This window comes from Saccostrea echinata, unplaced genomic scaffold, assembly GCF_033153115.1.
Source record: "Saccostrea echinata isolate AGI-Se365-2 ecotype Australia unplaced genomic scaffold, CSIRO_AGI_Sech_v1 ptg000015l, whole genome shotgun sequence".
NCBI lineage: Eukaryota > Metazoa > Mollusca > Bivalvia > Ostreida > Ostreidae > Saccostrea > Saccostrea echinata.
The window spans coordinates 3,121,963-3,140,304 of record NW_026889764.1 but is presented as its reverse complement, the minus strand read 5'-3'; the positions used below and the strand labels follow the sequence as shown (position 1 = coordinate 3,140,304).

The 18,342-nt window shown below is 34.0% G+C and overlaps 2 protein-coding genes across 3 annotated transcripts in view; both read right to left on the bottom strand.

The window, feature by feature from the left end:
• Window positions 1-441: 441 nt before the first annotated feature.
• Window positions 442-2,117, bottom strand: LOC133187723 (metalloproteinase inhibitor 3-like). Its single transcript, XM_061323124.1, has 4 exons — window positions 1,997-2,117; window positions 1,623-1,729; window positions 1,317-1,422; window positions 442-1,184 (listed from the first exon to the last, which is right to left on the bottom strand). The coding sequence occupies exons 1-4, from the start codon at window positions 2,112-2,114 to the stop codon at window positions 1,042-1,044; spliced, it is 474 nt and encodes a 157-aa protein (XP_061179108.1). The 5' UTR covers window positions 2,115-2,117; the 3' UTR covers window positions 442-1,041.
• An 8,182-nt stretch (window positions 2,118-10,299) lies between these two features.
• The window catches only part of LOC133187398 (tyrosine-protein phosphatase 99A-like), a 32,345-nt gene continuing 24,302 nt past the window's right edge, over window positions 10,300-18,342 (bottom strand). For both annotated transcript variants that reach the window (XM_061322754.1, XM_061322755.1), the window contains 5 exons: window positions 17,285-17,455; window positions 16,882-17,010; window positions 15,019-15,150; window positions 11,053-11,198; window positions 10,300-10,898 (listed from right to left, as the gene is read on the bottom strand). In XM_061322754.1, coding sequence (XP_061178738.1) covers window positions 10,592-10,898; window positions 11,053-11,198; window positions 15,019-15,150; window positions 16,882-17,010; window positions 17,285-17,455 — 885 coding nt within the window. In that variant the 3' untranslated portion in view covers window positions 10,300-10,591. The remainder of the gene's footprint in view (window positions 10,899-11,052; window positions 11,199-15,018; window positions 15,151-16,881; window positions 17,011-17,284; window positions 17,456-18,342) is intronic.

Here is an 18,342-nt window from a genome sequence, read left to right as displayed (position 1 = left end):
TGGGGGTGGGTATAAATTTGGTTGATATAGATGATATGAGAGGGGAGAGGGATTAAGAATAACGTATAAGCCCTGCTGCCCGATTTCATTTGATATTTTTCAGTAAAGCATTATTAAAATTAATGGGGTTAATAATGTTATCGCATATTTCAGTCATGGTTACATGAAGAAGACTTCGAATTGAACCCATGTAACTGCTGGTGTTGTTTAGAAGAATCTTAATACTTCCTTAACATAATTTTTAAAAAAATCAGTTGAAGCAGATTTTTTTTCTGATATTGTTGTATTTAATTGAAAAGCAATACAATTTGGAAATGTCTTCAAAATTATTCATAAAAACAGATTACACGTATTACATTCCCAATACATTATAAAAATAGGTATCATTTCTCAGAATCTTTAATTTGTATTTCTTAAACTTAAAACAGAATATATAAAGCCTTTCAACTTTGAATAACTTTGATTTAATTTCATAGTAATAAAGTACAGAGCTTAGTGACAACTGATGGAGAATCTCCATAATGTCAAACAAACTTGTCTGTATTGTACTTCATTCCCATGCATATTAGGGCTCCAGTAGACTCCCCAATATAACAAAAAAAGTTTTCAGTCTATTTCCGTTGCAGAGAACTATATTCTTCGAGAGCCAACTTTGTATTTATTTAATAAATGAATACTTAATGCTTGAAATGTCACAAAGTACAACATACATGTATATTTAAACAGTACAGAAACCCTAAACCGTGGTCTTAGTCTTTTAAAAAATGTTTGCACACAAGAAATAGCAAGATCATACAACATGGACTTTGTGTTGCGATGCTTGGCAGCCTCTTCGTTTGCCATGTCGACAAGCAGCGTTCATTCCTATCAAAAATCGTCCTCTAGGAAACACCATTACAGAAAATGAAAGCATTCTGATAAAATTTGGTATAATTTCTGGCCGCAATTTTTGTTGAACTAGACATTCCGTCATAATCAAAGAATGTTCCAAAGAGGGTTATTTCGGACTATTCCAAACGACTCTAAATTAACCTTTTAATCCTAAACCACTTTGGTTGCCTTTTCAGGCCCGCTTTGGTCGCGACACATATTTCTAATTTCCCGTCTCTTTTTAGATAAGAGAGTGTTGTACTCTGGGTTCCATTGGCAAAGGTTAGTGAAGAATTCTCCACCACTCTCAAACCCTTCAGTAAAATTGAAACGTAAATTAAAACAACTGTATTGATTTAAATAAATCAGGATATATATAAATTTTTACTGTATAACTTAATTTTTGATTTGTTTCTAGTATAAGCATCGATGCTGATTAATTGTACCTGATATTAAGTATCTTTTGTTCAATTCAAATGTTGTTCCGCAGTTCCATGGCGTGCCAGAGGTTTGGATCACTGCAGTATTACCAGAACCAAGCAGATGGCTGCCCTATTAAGCAGAGAGAAATGCATCATTTATAAATAAAAGCATCTTCTGAGTTCTCTTTACAAAAAAAATCATTCTATATAACTGATTATCTGTTATCATACTCGTTTAGCTAGAATTATATATTGCACTGATCTATATGGACAAACATGGTCTCTGTAACGAAAAATGCAAAATATTATTTCCATATACTAGTATTATACCTTGAAAATGTCTTTTTTCTTGTACAGGACAGTGTAGTTTTTCAGCATTGGGAAATCGCCATATTCGCCAAAATCTAAATCCTCTCTCAGTATTTTAGCCTTGACAACTGTTAAAGACAAGGATTTACTCAAGCAACAGTGGAGAAAAACTGCAATATTTATTGTTGACCTAGCAATCTCTTTTAAAACATGATTCAAATTTCACATGAATTTATTCAATTCTTGACCATAAATATACATGTACTTAATTGTTTTATCTAGCTGCTTGTAAAATCTTATTTCATTTGCAAAGAAAAAATGCCATGCTATTATAATCTGCTGTCTTTTAAATTTTTTCCTGCAATATTCTAACTTTTCAAGGAAATCGTACTAACCGAAATCTGCCATGCATACTTTATCTGGACGACTGGAAAAGTCGCACATGCAGCAATCCACGGTGCAAATGGAAACAGCAGAAAGGATGATCAAACACACAAAGTAAAGTCCCTCCATTTCCTTCTACTAGTCAAAAAAGAATTTAATTAAAATTTTGTATTGACATTTTTTATTGGTTAAAAGCGTCAGAGGATTCACGAAAACAACTTGATATGTACAATGTATGCTGTATATAGAGATTTTTTAGTTTACATATATAGAAACAAACAATAATTTCTTAAGCAATAGTTACTTACTTTTCTTGGAGGCTATGAGATGTTCATTAAACTTCTTGTTACAATCTGGTGTGGTGATCCCATGCTGCGGCTTATTTTATACATGTTGACTATCCACTTTATAATATCCGTTCACATAGGTTTTAGGTACTTAACAGAATATATGACGGGTTTTGACGGTTAAAAAATTCTTAAGTGCCTCTTCATTATACCATGCAGTTGGGCAATGACAATAATTTTTGCGTCATTGCCATGAATTCCGTCACTTTTTTGCATTTTCTTCAGCATGTGTACTTGCATTGATTACGATGATGCATTCTGTGCATACTAAATGTAGCACAGGCACTTAACGTTTTTAACATTTTCTTCACAGTTAGGAAAAATTCCCTTATTAGGCCTATATATTATAGCATAGGATTTTTTCTTATTATAAAGAAAATGTTAAAAACGTCAGGTAGCTGTGAAACGTAGCGCTAAGTATGGTCATTATAAAAATAATTAAATTTTTTTTTTCTTAACAGATCTTAGCTATTGAAATACTTCTTTTAAATTCACGCAATACATTGCAAGAAACAGGCAGAATTAAAATGGCATGTATTGCCATGTAACGTACCACGTATAATAAAAGCATGTCCGCAGGAACCGGGGGGGGGGGGGTATATAAATTACTATAGAAAATATAGCTACTATATATATGTTTGTGCCACCTCAATAAAAACGTCTGATGCCCCCCACCTCCTTTTTTTTTGCTTGTCAAGGAATTTTTGGTAGTCGATAGTGCCCCCCTCCCCCAACTGAAAACGTATGGCTGTGCCCCCCCCCCCCTCCCCAAACTGAAATTGCTTCCTATGGGCCTGAAAAGATTAATTTTTAATCAATGCATCTGTCTGATTTTGCCAACAACAAGGGGATACGAGTCACATCTATCATTGTGCTTTACATATAAGAAGGCTGAGCGGTCAACAAATTACCAACAAATTCAACTAAAGTTACTCAACAGATCCACCTAAAAAAACCCTCCAGAGATCCACCCAAAATTTACCCCACAGATTCACCTAAAAATTACCCAACAGATCTATACCTACAATTTTTTTCTAGCTATGAAATATTATTTTGTAAAGGAAAACCAGAAGTGACTGTCTCTGATGAGACTGTAGCTCTACTGGTCTGTTTGTATAACAAAAGAAAAGTAGCACTTGGATTTGAAACATTGCAACATGCAACAATAAATAGAATTATGTATCTTAATGTAGTCTACTTTTGTGACAAGTTGTATTGAAATCAAATAAAAAACTAGGAGTAGTAGCGTTTTGAAAGTATTTCACGGAAATTTCTCTTTTTATTACCGGTAACCATGACAACACCATTCACCCAAATAAAAAAAAAACAGAAATACATATTATGTATCGTAGTGTATTCTAATTGTGTGCCAAATTAGATTGAAATCAGACCAAAATTGTAGGAGGAGTAACGTTTTAAAGGAATTTCACAGACATTTCTATTTTAAGTAACCATGGCAACACTGTTCATCGAATTCAAAAAAATGCAATAAATTATGTATCTTAGTATAGTCTTCTTGTATGCCTAATTATATTAGAAGCAGACTAAAACTGTAGCAGGAGTAGTGTTTTAAAGGAATTTCACAGAAATTCCTATTCTTAGTAACCATGGCAACACCGTCCATCGAAATCAAAAACTGATGCACTAAATTATGTATCTTAGTGTAGTCTACTTGTGTGCCAAGTTATATTGAAATCAGACCAAAACTGTAGGAGGAGTAGCGTTTTAAAGAAATTTCACAGAAATTTCTATTTTTAGTAATCATGGCAACACCATCCATCGAAATCAAAAACCAATGCACTAAATTATGTATCTTAGTGTAGTCTACTTGTGTGCCAAGTTATATTGAAATCGGACCAAAACTGTAGGAGGAGTAGCGTTTGAAAGAAATTTCACAGAAATTTCTATTTTTAGTAACCATGGCAACACCGTCCATCGAAATCAAAAACCGATGCACTAAATTATGTATCTTAGTGTAGTCTACTTGTGTGCAAAGTTATATTGAAATCGGACCAAAACTGTAGGAGGAGTAGCGTTTTAAAGAAATTTCACAGAAATTTCTATTTTTAGTAACCATGGCAACACCGTCCATCGAAATTAAAAACCGATGCACTAAATTATGTATCTTAGTGTAGTCTACTTGTGTGCCAAGTTATATTGAAATCGGACCAAAACTGTAGGAGGAGTAGCGTTTTAAAGGAATTTCACAGAAATTTCTATTTTTAGTAACCATGGCAACACCGTCCATCGAAATCAAAAACCGATGCATTAAATTATGTATCTTAGTGTAGTCTACTTGTGTGCCAAGTTATATTGAAATCGGACCAAAACTGTAGGAGGAGTAGCGTTTTAAAGAAATTTCACAAAAATTTCTATTTTTAGTAATCATGGCAACACCGTCCATCGAAATCAAAAACCGATGCACTAAATTATGTATCTTAGTGTAGTCTACTTGTGTGCCAAGTTATATTGAAATCGGACCAAAACTGTAGGAGGAGTAGCATTTTAAAGGAATTTCACAGAAATTTCTATTTTTAGTAACCATGACAACACCGTCCATCAAAATCAAAAACCGATGCACTAAATTATGTATCTTAGTGTAGTCTACTTGTGTGCCAAGTTATATTGAAATCGGACCAAAACTGTAGGAGGAGTAGCACTTTAAAGGAATTTCACAGAAATTTCTATTTTTAGTAACCATGACAACACCATCCATCGAAATCAAAAACCGATGCACTAAATTATGTATCTTAGTGCAGTCTACTTGTGTGCCAAGTTATATTGAAATCGGACCAAAACTGTAGGAGGAGTAGCGTTTTGAAAAATTGATTACAGACAGACGGACAGACAGACAGACAGACAGACGGACGGACGACGGACACCTTACTATCGCATAAGCTCTTCTGGTCTCTGACCAGTAGAGCTAAAAAAAACCACACGTGTTCCAGATAAAATACTTAATGCAATTGTCTATATTTTTCCAGGTTTCAATACTGCATAGGGGATTAATTCTACAAGATACATGTAGTTATAATCTAAGTTTAGAAATTGAAAACAATACTAATAGACTATGAGCATTTTATCAAACGTCAACTGTACATTCCCAATCTACTCCATTCTACTAAAGGAAGAAATGAAACAACATCATATTATCAATAGTTTTATGGTTCTTTTAATAGATATTATAAAAAAAGGTTATGCATTACAAATACAAAATCATATTGTATGAATTGTGAATGAAAACAAGAAGACCCTTAAAATGAGTAAAACTTGCGAACAAGGGTAAAGTGTCAATACCTATATGTAGGGTTGGCAAAACAAGGAGCAAAACATTGTGCAAAACTTGACAATGACAACTAAAGTTTAATACAACCTACTTTCTTAGACAACCTACTCAAATAAAATGCTGAAAGTCTGGGGAATCAATTATAAGTACCAGCATACTGGTTCCCCTATAGAAATCATATACTCAAATAAATCAGTTTAAAAGCATAATAATGATATTTGGTATAAATGTGTGACATAAAATGGATTTAGAGTAATTATGATATCATTCCAAATGACTTAGACTGTATGCACTTCTTGTGCAACGAAAATCATAAAATGGATTAAAATAAACCAACACTTCATTTGATAAAAAAATTCTTTTGATTTGCATTGACATACATAAATCTGAATTACTTTGTCATTTGAAAAGAAATTCAGTCACAATAGCACAATTTTAACTTAGTTAGTTTCAGAAATAGGATGTAAATTTAATCTGGATGAAAAAGATACAAAAACATGAACATAAATGTAGCTGCTGGAAATATACACTTAAATAATTAATAACTTAGTTAACATAGAAACAAGATAATTTAATAAAAGACATAAAAACAGGCTTCATACAACACCGATACTATACACAAAAATCGTGTCTGATTCACTATGCATTTTTACTGTCTACATCAATATTGCCAATTTCTTTCTATAATTGTTTTAGTGCTTTCAAAAACTTGATAGACAAATAATTCAGAACCAATCCCCCATTTATTGGGAAATTTAAAAAAAAAAGTCAAAGGGAGAACTTACTGTAAAGAAAATCAATTTTCTTACAAGTTGGTTCTAACTGACAAAACTGTTTTAATTTCTCAAATGAAAATTTTAAGCAACATAATTGATTCCACATATACACAAATCTGAATTACCACGTTACATACTATACATAATTCAATCTGCTTATGTCTGTACATTATAATATCTACAAAACTGAAACTATTAATCCTACTAGTAAAACAAATTGACTAGTCTTCTCTCTTTTCTACCACCCTTTCCCATCCCATTTATATTCAGTAATTACCACAAAGAAAACCTTACAAGTACAAAGATCAATAACCTGCACTATCATTTTCATGTGGCATTTAACAAAACCATGATTTAATTCCCCTTCTCTCTTACTCTTGTGAATTGAATGTCCATTCCCACAAAATGCATATTCTTTAAAATTAATATGACATACATGTACCAAATATTTTTTTTTCCTGGAATTACAACTGATAAATGACAAATTTAAGAATGTTGTCATGAATTAAAAATTCTAATTGTCTTGGAATATAAATAATATGCCATACATGTAAATTTGTTAAATTTTACATCCCAATATCATTAAACAATTCACTGTTCATTCATGTGATATTGGTTAACATGTATAGTATAATTCAGTCATCATGCATTATGCCATCATCACATACATGTACATATTTCAGAAGCAAAACATAGGTAATCAAAGATTACGAAGCTCACCTCGGCGAATGTTATCTACATGTAAGGCAAATTTCACATCATATTTTTTTTCTAGTTAGGGTACATCCCAAGATCAATGTCCATGCAAGTTTGATTTAATTATAGACCTGCTCAAAAAACTTTTGACCTGTTAAGTAATCAAGAAAATTTTAGTCAGTTCCAACATCCAAACCAAGTCTGGAAGTTTTCATCCTTAGATGCACCATCTATGCAAGTTTAATCATAACAGGCCATAATATTATATAGCTACTCCAAAAAAATTACCCTGGTCACTCATCTGGAAAATGTACGTCAGATTCAGAATCCAAGGCAAGTCTGGAAGTGTCCATCCCTAGATACATCATCCATGCTAATTTGGTTAAAATATGGCTAAAATTCACTCATGTGGAAAATCTAGGTCAGATCCAGCATCCGAAGCAAGTGTGGTAGTGTCCATCCCTGGATGCATCATCCATGCAAGTTTGGTCCGGGTAGGGCTTATAGTTACTTGGGAATGGACCTGCTCCTTAAATTTAACCTGGTCACTCATCTGGAAAATCTAGGTCAGATCCAGCATCCGAAGCAAGTGTGGTAGTGTCCATCCCTGGATGCATCATCCATGCAAGTTTGGTCCAGGTAGGGCTTATAGTTACTTGGGAATGGACCTGCTCCTAAAACTTTAACCTGGTCACTCATCCGGAAAATCTAGGTCAGATCCAGCATCTGAAGTAAGTGTGGCCATGTCCATCCCTAGATGCATCATCCATGCAAGTTTGGTCAAGGTAGGGCTTATAGTTTCTTGGGAATGGACCTGCTCCTAAAACTTTAACCTGGTCACTCATCCGGAAAATCTAGGTCAGATCCAGCATCCGAAGCAAGTGTGGTAGTGTCCATCCCTAGATGCATCATCCATGCAAGTTTGGTCAAGGTAGGGCTTATAGTTACTTGGGAATGGACCTGCTCCTAAAACTTTAACCTGGTCACTCATCCGGAAAATCTAGGTCAGATCCAGCATCCGAAGCAAGTGTGGTAGTGTCCATCCCTAGATGCATCATCCATGCAAGTTTGGTCCAGGTAGGGCTTATAGTTACTTGGGAATGGACCTGCTCCTAAAACTTTAACCTGGTCACTCATCCGGAAAATCTAGGTCAGATCCAGCATCCGAAGTAAGTGTGGTAGTGTCCATCCCTAGATGCATCATCTATGCAAGTTTGATCCAGGTAGGGCTTATAGTTACTTGGGAATGGACCTGCTCCTAAAACTTTAACCTGGTCACTCATCCGGAAAATCTAGGTCAGATCCAGCATCCGAAGCAAGTTTGGTAGTGTCCATCCCTTGGTGCATCATCCATGCAAGTTTGGTCCAGGTAGGGCTTATAGTTACTTGGGAATGGGACTTGCTCCTAAAACTTTAACCTGGGACGCCGACGCTAACGCCGACGCCGACGCCGGGGGTATAGCATAAGCTCATCTCGACTTCGTCGAGGTGAGCTAAAAATCAAAAAAAAAAAAAAATCCCTACTGAATAATAAAATAAACTGTACATTTTTCAAGAAATGACTTTTTTTCATACAAAATGAATGTAATGTAAATTATGAATAGTGTACATGTAGAGCTAGTGTAAAAAACACAACCTTGGTGTCGAGTATATTTTAAATCATGTAATGCGCTATTTCTGTTTGAACCAGTAATAAATTTCAAAGAACCTTGAGATAACATTTCAATTTAATGCATATTTTTACCTTACATACAATTCAATACATGTACACATATTTCAATGAATATACATCCCTTTACTACTAAAACTTGAAGCAACTTTTAAGAATTTTCATAAACATGGTACATTTAATTAATATATAAAAAAGTTAGTGTAAATACAACTCAGCTTTTGCAATATAAAACTCTACAACACAGCTCTACACAATAGCTATAAAATAAAACAGACAAAAAGCCTTACTACGAGATCTAGCTATTTTTGGCACGCCACAACCTTTCAGAAATTCTGAACAGCTGATAAACAATTCAAATCAATTAAATCATGATTTAAAAAACAAAATTCAAGCTTAAGTTCATAAAAACATGTGTTAATATTGGTGTTAGATTGTTTTTTTTTTTTTGGTGTAAGAGAGAACATCTGGAAATGTGATTTGAGCACTGCTACCTGTGATTTAAAACAATTTCTAAATTTGAAGAAAGATTATCCAAGAGCAGTCAAAATTAAGAAACAATTTCTATAAAAGTTCTTTTATACATTGAATTCATTTAAATTTTTTAACAGGTTGGACTTTCATATTTACACAGACTAGATGCTGGAGCAATTTATACACTACATACTTCAGAACACAATGGCGGCACAAAGCATAAATTCCAAAGATAACACCATCACACAATATACGTTACTGGCAGAACATAGGGATACAGAAGGCGGTATACTGTATACAAACTCTGGTTCATATTGGGGGGGGGGGGGGATGGGGGGGGGATACAGAGGGCGGTATACTGTATACAAGCTCTGGTCCATACAGGGTCAGCAGATGATAAATAATTGATGGCTTTAACCAACATTTTACAATTCTCAACTAAAAAAAAGATACAACTCCAGCTTTTTATCAAATTTTTAAGCAATAGCCTTGCTAAAAAAACCCATCCCCCTTAAATTTCATGATTGGATATACTTTATAGTCCTAAATGAGATTACCTGAGGCTAAATGAGTAGGTACATCGAGATATTTTTTATTGGTGGGTATGCTACAAAACAAGACATTCCTTAAGGTCTTACTACAATGTGGAAACTCCAGTACCTTGCTTGTGTCTGAAACCTTTCCTTTTAGATTAAGTAAAATAACAATCACTTTCCAGACTGAAATGGCAGTATATCACCATGTATACACAAATAAACAAAAAAAAACATTAGTAAACATCACAACAATCAAGTCTTCATTGTGTAACATGTTTTACAACAGTTGATAATGGCATTTTATTCACACAACCTTTTGTTTTTAAATAGATAAAACATCTGAATCTGTCCAGCACTTGGCCATCACCTGGCCAAAAAGAAGGGTCTGTTTCCTTCATGTCCTTAGAAAACTTAGATTCATTGTTTGTATATCACAACATACATTTCGTAGTAGTCACAATAAATACCGACACTCAATCTGTAAACAATATTTTTTCGGTTTTCATTGGAGTTTTCCATTGGTTCCTTGCCACACATACACAGAGTGGAAACTCACAATAGATGACATTGGCACTTTAATAATTCAAACATGGATGAATGTAGCTTTCCAATACTTGGATATTAGAAAATACGCATAAATGGTAGTTTCTACAGAAGCATCATTAAAATGACAAAGATTTCATGAATTGTTTTTTCTGACATGTTTGGTATATGAACTAAATTTACAACATACAATATCAGCAAGCTCAAGGATTTTCTTTTTCATGTGGGTTTTTTTTAATCACCATATAACTAGATTTAAACATTTTTATTGGACAGCTCTCAGATTGTAGTCTCAACTTTAGCCTGAAGCGTAGGGCTACGTGGCAAAGTGCCATTTTTCTTGGCAGAGGAAGATCGTAAATGTAGGTGATGTGAAAGAGAGGCAGCCTCTTTATCATACTGTTCTTGAATGAAGCTGTTCATGGCAAGGAATATGTACAGGTAATCCTCGGGACTCCCAATGATGCCCGGTCTCTTCTTGTGGTAAAGTTTACAGAGATGGTACACATCGATTGTCTTATCATGATTCAGCTGGTCTAACAGCGAGGAGAGGATACAGAATCGAGCTCCTTCTACACCACCAAACCTGGCAATCCCAACAAAATTCAAATCGATACTTGGTAAAAATAATTAATAAATTAATTTTTTAAAAATCAAGAGCAGATGCATTCACTTTTAAATCATTTCAATATCAAGAGCATAATGAGGTATAGCAGAGAAAATTAATCTTTCTTATTCACCTGTCCACTACAATGATTGGTCCTCCATCCTTCAGGGCCTGCAGTTCTTTGACCCTTTCAACAAGATCAAATGCTTTGTGTTCTGGAAGGTCAGCTGGGGGCCAATCAGGACAGTAGATGATGCGGGTCATCAGCACATAGTCATCCTGGATAGATCAAAACAACATGTACATATTTCTATGTATGTATACTGGTATATAATCTTTGAAATACCTAGAAATGTACATGACTGTATATTTTCATGATACAAAATGGTAACAAGCATTTGAACATGTAATTTTATTTATTATTACCAGCAAGACCGATGATGTACAGAACTGTGTAGTTCAATTTTAAAAATTTGAGACTGAAGTAACTTCTTTTATGAATAAAGACCCATTCAAATTTTAAGTTTAAGAGAGCAAAATAACTTCAATCACACACAAAAACTAGAGCCATATTAAAACCATCTCCCATCAAGCATTATTAAAGAAATATTTATCCTATAAATATATATGTTTAAAACAAAACCTAGGTACATGGAAAAAATCTGCAGTGGCAGCAAAAATGGGTGAATTTCTTTCACTTTAACCTATTCTTAAGTACAGCATTTGTAAATCACTTGAAACAAACAAGATGTGTTTGTAAAACACTGAGACCCCCATATGGCAGCTCAAGTCCAAGGTTAAAGTTTCATGTTTGTCAAACTTCAAAGTCAATGTCAAAAGTTCAAAAAATTTTCAATTGGTACCCAAAGAAGGGTGTTTTCACAAGGAATACACATGTGAATACAAAATACCTAGCACAAACCATTTAGATAATAGGGCAAAGGTTAAGGGTTTTCAAGAGTAGGTCAAACTCCATGGTCAACATCCTGAGGTCAAAAATATTGGTACCAAAGTCACAAGGAATACATTAAGTGAAATATGAAAGCCCTAGCACTAACCATTCAAAAGTTAAGGGCATAATTAATGTTTTTGCAGACAGCTTAACAGACAAGCTTGCAGACAGACAGACAGACAGACCAAAACCTATCTCCTATTATGGAGCCATAAAAATTGAAAGAGTGTACATTTTGTTTAAGTCATTCCCTAAGTAAGGAAAGTTGCATTAATCTATAACCAAATCAAGATCATCAGAGTGATTTCCTGTGATAATCTGTCTTGGTTCATAGATCTGTGAACCTAAATCGAATGACCTACAGATATACTTGTACATATTAAATATATAAATAGGACTGTATTTCCATACATTAAGTTTTGACTTTGAGACGGCATTGTCTTCTTGACATTGTTATAACATGTTATCCAGAATTTCTCAACATTTTACAATATACAGTCAAACCTCCTTATCTCGAACTAAATAGGACCAAGAACAAGAGGCCCATGGGCCACATCGCTCACCTGAGCACATTGGCTAGGCAAAAGCACAAATCAGTTAAGTATTAAAAAGATTACCGGGGAGGGGGGGGGGGGGGGATATGCTTTCATATCAATATGACCAAACATAGCTTTTCTGTTCTTGAGAAGAAATATTTTTTCTATATGTTCTTATGTAAAACTTTCAACCCCCCACTATGCCCCACCCTACTCCCGGGTGTCATCATTTGAACAAAATTGAATTTACACTACCTGAGGATGTTTTCATAACAAAATGACTAAACTCGATTTTCAGTTCTTGAGAAGAAGATATTTTCCTATATGTTCCTATGTAAAATTTTTGATCCCCCATTGTGGCCTGACCCTATCCCCGGGGGTCATCATTTTATTAAACTTGAATCTACACTACCTGAGGATGCTTTCATATCAAAATGACTAATCATGGCTTTGCAGTTTTTCAGGAGTAGATATTTTCCTAAATATTTCTATTTAAGATTTTGATCCTCCATTGTGGCCCCACCCTACCCCCAGGGGTCATGATTTGAACAAAATAGAATCTACACTACCTGAGGATGCTTCCACATAAATATGATCAATCAGGGCTTTGCTGTTCCTGAGAAGAAGATTTTTAAAATTTTTCCTATATATTTCTATGTAAAACTTTGATCCTCCATTGTGGCCCCGCCCTACCCCCGGGGGTCATGATTTGAACAAACTTGAATCTACACTATCTGAGGATGCTTCCATATAAACTTGACTCATCATGGCTTTGCTGTTCTTGAGAAGAAGATTTTTTAAGATTTTTCCTATATATTTCTATGTAAAACTTTGATCCTCCATTGTGGCCCCGCCCTACCCCCAGGGATCATGGTTTGAACAAACTTGAATCTACACTACCTGAGGATGCTTCCATATAAATATGACTCATCATGGCTTTGCTGTTCCTGAGAAGAAGATTTTTAAAGGTTTTTCCTATATATTTCTATGTAAAAACTTTGATCCTCCATTGTGGCCCCGCCCTACCCCCGGGGGTCATGATTTGAACAAACTTGAATCTACACTACCTGAGGATGCTTCCACATGAGATTCATCTTTCCTGGCACTGTGGTTCTTGAGAAGATTTTTAAAAGATGCTATTAATTTTTCAACAATTCTTTATTATCTCCCCTTAAAAGAGGGCATGGCCCTTCATTTGAACAAACTTGAATCCCCTTCACCCAAGGATACTTTGTGGCAAGTTTGGTTGAAATTGGCCCAGTGGTTCTTGAGAAGAAGTCGAAAATGTTAAAAGTTTACAGACAGACGGACGCCGGACAAAAAGTGATCAGAAAAGCTCACTTGAGCCTTCCGCTCAGGTGAGCTAAAAAACTTTGAGTTATCCAAGGATTTTAAATATCCAGGGTAGAGTACTTAAAGAATAAGGGGTTGGGACTTTCAAATCACTTACACATATCCATGGTATTCGAGATATCAGTGTTCGAGAAACTGAAGTTCGACTATATATACATGTACATCTATGCTCTCCTCGTATTTCGGTCCAGTTTGCCTTCTTCCTTAAGGACCCTCTCTACACCAGTGCAACATGTTTTTTGGACATTGAGAAAATCATTTTGAATAAAGGTATAAATATTGAGCTTATTTATTAAATTTTCAATATATGGTACGTGGTATTTACCCCCAGTAAAAATGTTTAAACACAACACAGTATCAGTGAACAGAAATCACTGCTGTTTACTTCCACAGAGAAAATACAAGTGAATAACATGTTCAATTAATTTATCTTGGCATTTTAAAATGTTAAGAATACCGGTACTTGAATTGATTACAAATTGGGTACTATACTGTAAATTTCTATTTATTGGAATTTAGATCTAAGGGCAGATCACTCTAACTGCTGAAAAATACCATAGAATCAGAACTCTTTAGTATGCAGTGTAGAGAGGGTTCTTAATGTGAATCTCATTGACATTGCTCATTTTTTTCTGTATAATATGTAAACTGATGTGCCATGCAAATTTTCCATTTTCTTTAAATGAAAATATAAAGCAATTTTTTTTTAAATTCTTTTTTTTGGGGGGTGGGGGTGGGGAGGGAGGGGGAATTTATAGTTGTACATGTGAAGAAAAAGTCAGTTTAAATACATTCCAAAAGAAGCTTGTCTCTTAGATTCCCCAAAATAAGCTTAAAATTTTAAAAGTAGTTCTGTTGCAATTTCTAGCTTTGGTTGAAAAATGTAATTATTAAAGAAAAAAATCTGCATCATCCACCAAAAATAAATGCAATATATATCACTGCAGATGCACAGCAAAGACCGATATCAAAACAAAAATGTGTATTGGAACTTTAGCTGCAAGTAAAATGTAAGATGAAATCTGATGTCATACCCAGCTACAGCTCTGTTAAACATAAATAAATAGTAAGAACAACCTTTAATATTCCAACCAATCATAATATGCTACCTATTTTAAATCATTACTTCTCTTTCAGAAGTTACTGACTCATATGCATGTATAAATAGTAGCTTATGTTGACAATGCTTTTAAATTGATTATTCTAGGTTATAGATCAATAAGATGTAAAGTTGAAGATTTTATTGACCTTGACCTACCTGTGTAGATTCCAGTAGAAATGTGAGGACAGTGTAGTTACTGCCTTCCTCAGACTCTTGATAAACCAGTTTGAAGTTGGCAGTATCCATTCCTACCATGTCTGTTTCATCTGGCCAAAACTTCTTGAATTCCTAAAAGCAGAGCAAAGCTTTTATCACATCTTGACACTAATAGGTTTTCTCAATATGCAAGTTTCGAGATTGTAACTCTCCAACGACAGAGGTGCAAAAAGTGTCCATATCGGCATTGAAGTGGAACAGGTTGTTGATGTACAAAAACATGCATTAATAAACGAAACGATGTCTAAGGCTTTAAAATTCATTTAATGTTATAGAAAGACGAAATCTCAAGCAGTGATGATTTTTTTTTTAGCTCTACTATACATGTTTTACAAAATTTACTTTCAATTAGGATATTTGAAAACAAAAGAACAGTCAAAGTCTTGGTGAAAACAATGCTTCCTTGATTGTACAAACCTTATCTAAAAAGTTTATGGGCTCTTTGAAATTATAATAATGGAAAGAGTTGGTGTGTCATTCAAAATGCCGATAAGATGCATGTATATTATTAGAGATCCATAGATCTATTTCCTCATCTGAAAAGTCTTATGCACTGATATTTTCCTCGGTTCCATTTTCTTTTTCTTGGTACAAAAAAATTTGACACCTTAACATAAATTTGATAATTTTCGAGTTGAAGAGAGAATCCCGACAATCAGTTATGATAGACCAGCATATTAAAGAATATAAATGTCCCACCTGCCTGTTTACCTGGAACCCCCCCCCCCCCCCCCCCCCGGTAACAAAAGAGCACACCAAGGGAAATAATCTCTAAACTTGTGTATTGATGGGACACTAAGGCCCAAAAAAATTAATAGCTTCGCAGGCCAAAAATTCGAAATTCAATGCGGCAGGCATTTTTTTGTTTTTTTTTTTGAAGCAGGTATCTTTTTTTCATATCAGTTGTTCAACAAAATGACGATATTGACTGATTCTTTTTTTTTTTGTCCTCTTGATATACTATCATAATTTGGTCAACTTTAAATAAATAAATAATGTTATTCCAAACATTTGTTATAAAGTCAATTAATAAAGGACTGTATAGACTAGAAGAATATTGTAATATCTAATAAAAACGTCTTTCTATTAATTGTTATGAAAAGGGAAAAAACTCAATTTTCTTTTTCAACTTGGAAAAATAGAAATTAATTTATTTCCCTTTTCAAAATGTCAATAAAATTAATCAATGCGGCAGTTTTTGACCTGATGCGGCCGTGCCTGAGAAACTATTCATTAATTTTTTTTTTGCCTAAATACAGCTGTAGTTAAAGTTCTGATTTTCAAAGATTCAGTATCATTGATTGTAAATTACATACTCTCCCTACCCGCTTGCACTCTATGACTTAGTAATTCTGCACTTATATTTTATCTTGTCTACTACAGAACTCTATATCTTACTAACTCTGCACTGATAATTTATCTTGTCTACTGCAGGACTCTATACCATACTAATTCCTCACTGATAATTTATCTTCTTTACTACAGGACTCTTATCTGAGCCAATCTGTTTTCATCATTCCAATTTTACAAAATATTATTCTTCATTTCCATGAGATCCCACTTTTTCCCCTTGATTTTTCCCCTTTGAGAATCAACTCCCCTTTAAGATATTTCCTTTCCAATATTGATTCAAATTTTTCTTTGAATCTTCCCCTGCTGTTAATTCTATGAATCTCTAAGATCCCTTCTTTTCTGTTAAATATCCAAAGTCTTTTCTCTAGAGAATCTCTCTCCCCTTTTCAAGATAATTCTCTTTTTTCCATTTATACATTAAATAACTCTATAGAATTCCCCCTCCTTTACCTCTTCATTGACCCTGGAGAGAAGGACTATGACGGAGCTGTTGTTGTCCCATACCATCCTCCAGAAATCCCCCACTGTCGACTCCAGAGGGTGCTGAGTCAAAATAAACTCATCTGTGTGGTTATAACCCTGTAAAATACATGCACATGTAGTTTTTGTTTTGTTTGTTTGTTTGTTGTTGTTTTTTTTAGTTTTGACAAAGCAAAGTGATTCATGAGTGCATAAAAGGGTAGCTTCCTTCAGAATTGAAAAAAAAAAATGTATATCTTAAAAAAATTTTTATTTTTTTTTTAACTTACATCTTATTTTAAACATTTAGTAATCCAATCAGTCTGAGCTACATGTTTAATGTTGAAGATAAGGATACATGCAAATACAACCTGTATAGTCACTAACAACTTACCTGTAAATATGTTGCGTTAATGTAGTCTGATCCCTCCACACCGGGCAGGAAAGGTAACTTCACCCGTTTAGGGTAGAGAGGAATGAAGTTGGCATTCCTGTTTTTCTCCAGGGCCAAAGGGGCCAGAGCTAGAGACTTGTCAGAGTCTTTGGGTTTGTAGGCTGTGACAATCTGTCAAATTAGTTTATAAACTTAGTGGGCAGTAAAATCTGATACAATCAATCTGACTCTCTTTAAAACATACTGAGAATGAAGACTAAACTAAGAAAGTAGGAGAAAGTCATGTTGAAAACTTTTTATTATCCTTTTTGACTTTTTAAACACAACTAAAGTACAATATGCTTACAGCCAACACACTTATAATAAACTGATGCTCACAGGAAAGTGATTTTCATTCCCTCATGTCTTTAAAATATATTGTGAACTTAACGGATATAATGAATTACATTTATCAGGAAGCAAAATCACCCATCCCCGCTACTTTGTTATAAACATATCTCACTGTTTATGTATTTTGTGTTTTATGTATGTAGCAGTGTGTTTTAACTATATATATAATGTATATCACATAATATTTGAATAAATATTATTGATATAAATGAAATTAAATAAGATTTTATGATTTAATACAAATCCCAGATCCACCCCTTTATTTACTTGGTGAGCGATAGAGTTTAAAGGTTATGACATTAGGGTTCTGTAATTTTATTGGTTGTAAGTTTTGGTGGTTCTGAGTTGTTCTCAGATAGACTACTCAGAGAATTTGGTCAGGATAGTTGTGGTTTTGTAACAAGAGATTTTCTAGACAAAGACTTTGAGACCTTTAGACCAGACCTGACAGTAAGTATAAAGTTTATCATTCTATATCTTTATAATATGTCTATTTAGCTAATATCACTGTTTGAAAGAAGAGTGAAAGTTTAAATATGAATAAAACTAAATTTAAAGCAATTTACCTCAGAGTATAAATTTATTTGAATTATGAGTATTATAGTATGTATAGTACAGTGTACAGTATTTGTTTAATTAGATATGTAGACCTGTATGAAGGATCCAGG

Coding starts and splice junctions, on each gene's coding strand:
- LOC133187723 (XM_061323124.1), bottom strand. CDS start 2,114: ATGGAGGGACTTTACTTTGTGTGTTTGATCATCCTTTCTGCTGTTTCC. Junction 1,730..1,996: donor AGTATGCATGGCAGATTTCG/GTTAGTACGATT, acceptor TGTCTTTAACAG/TTGTCAAGGCTAAAATACTG. Junction 1,423..1,622: donor AGAAAAAAGACATTTTCAAG/GTATAATACTAG, acceptor TCTGCTTAATAG/GGCAGCCATCTGCTTGGTTC.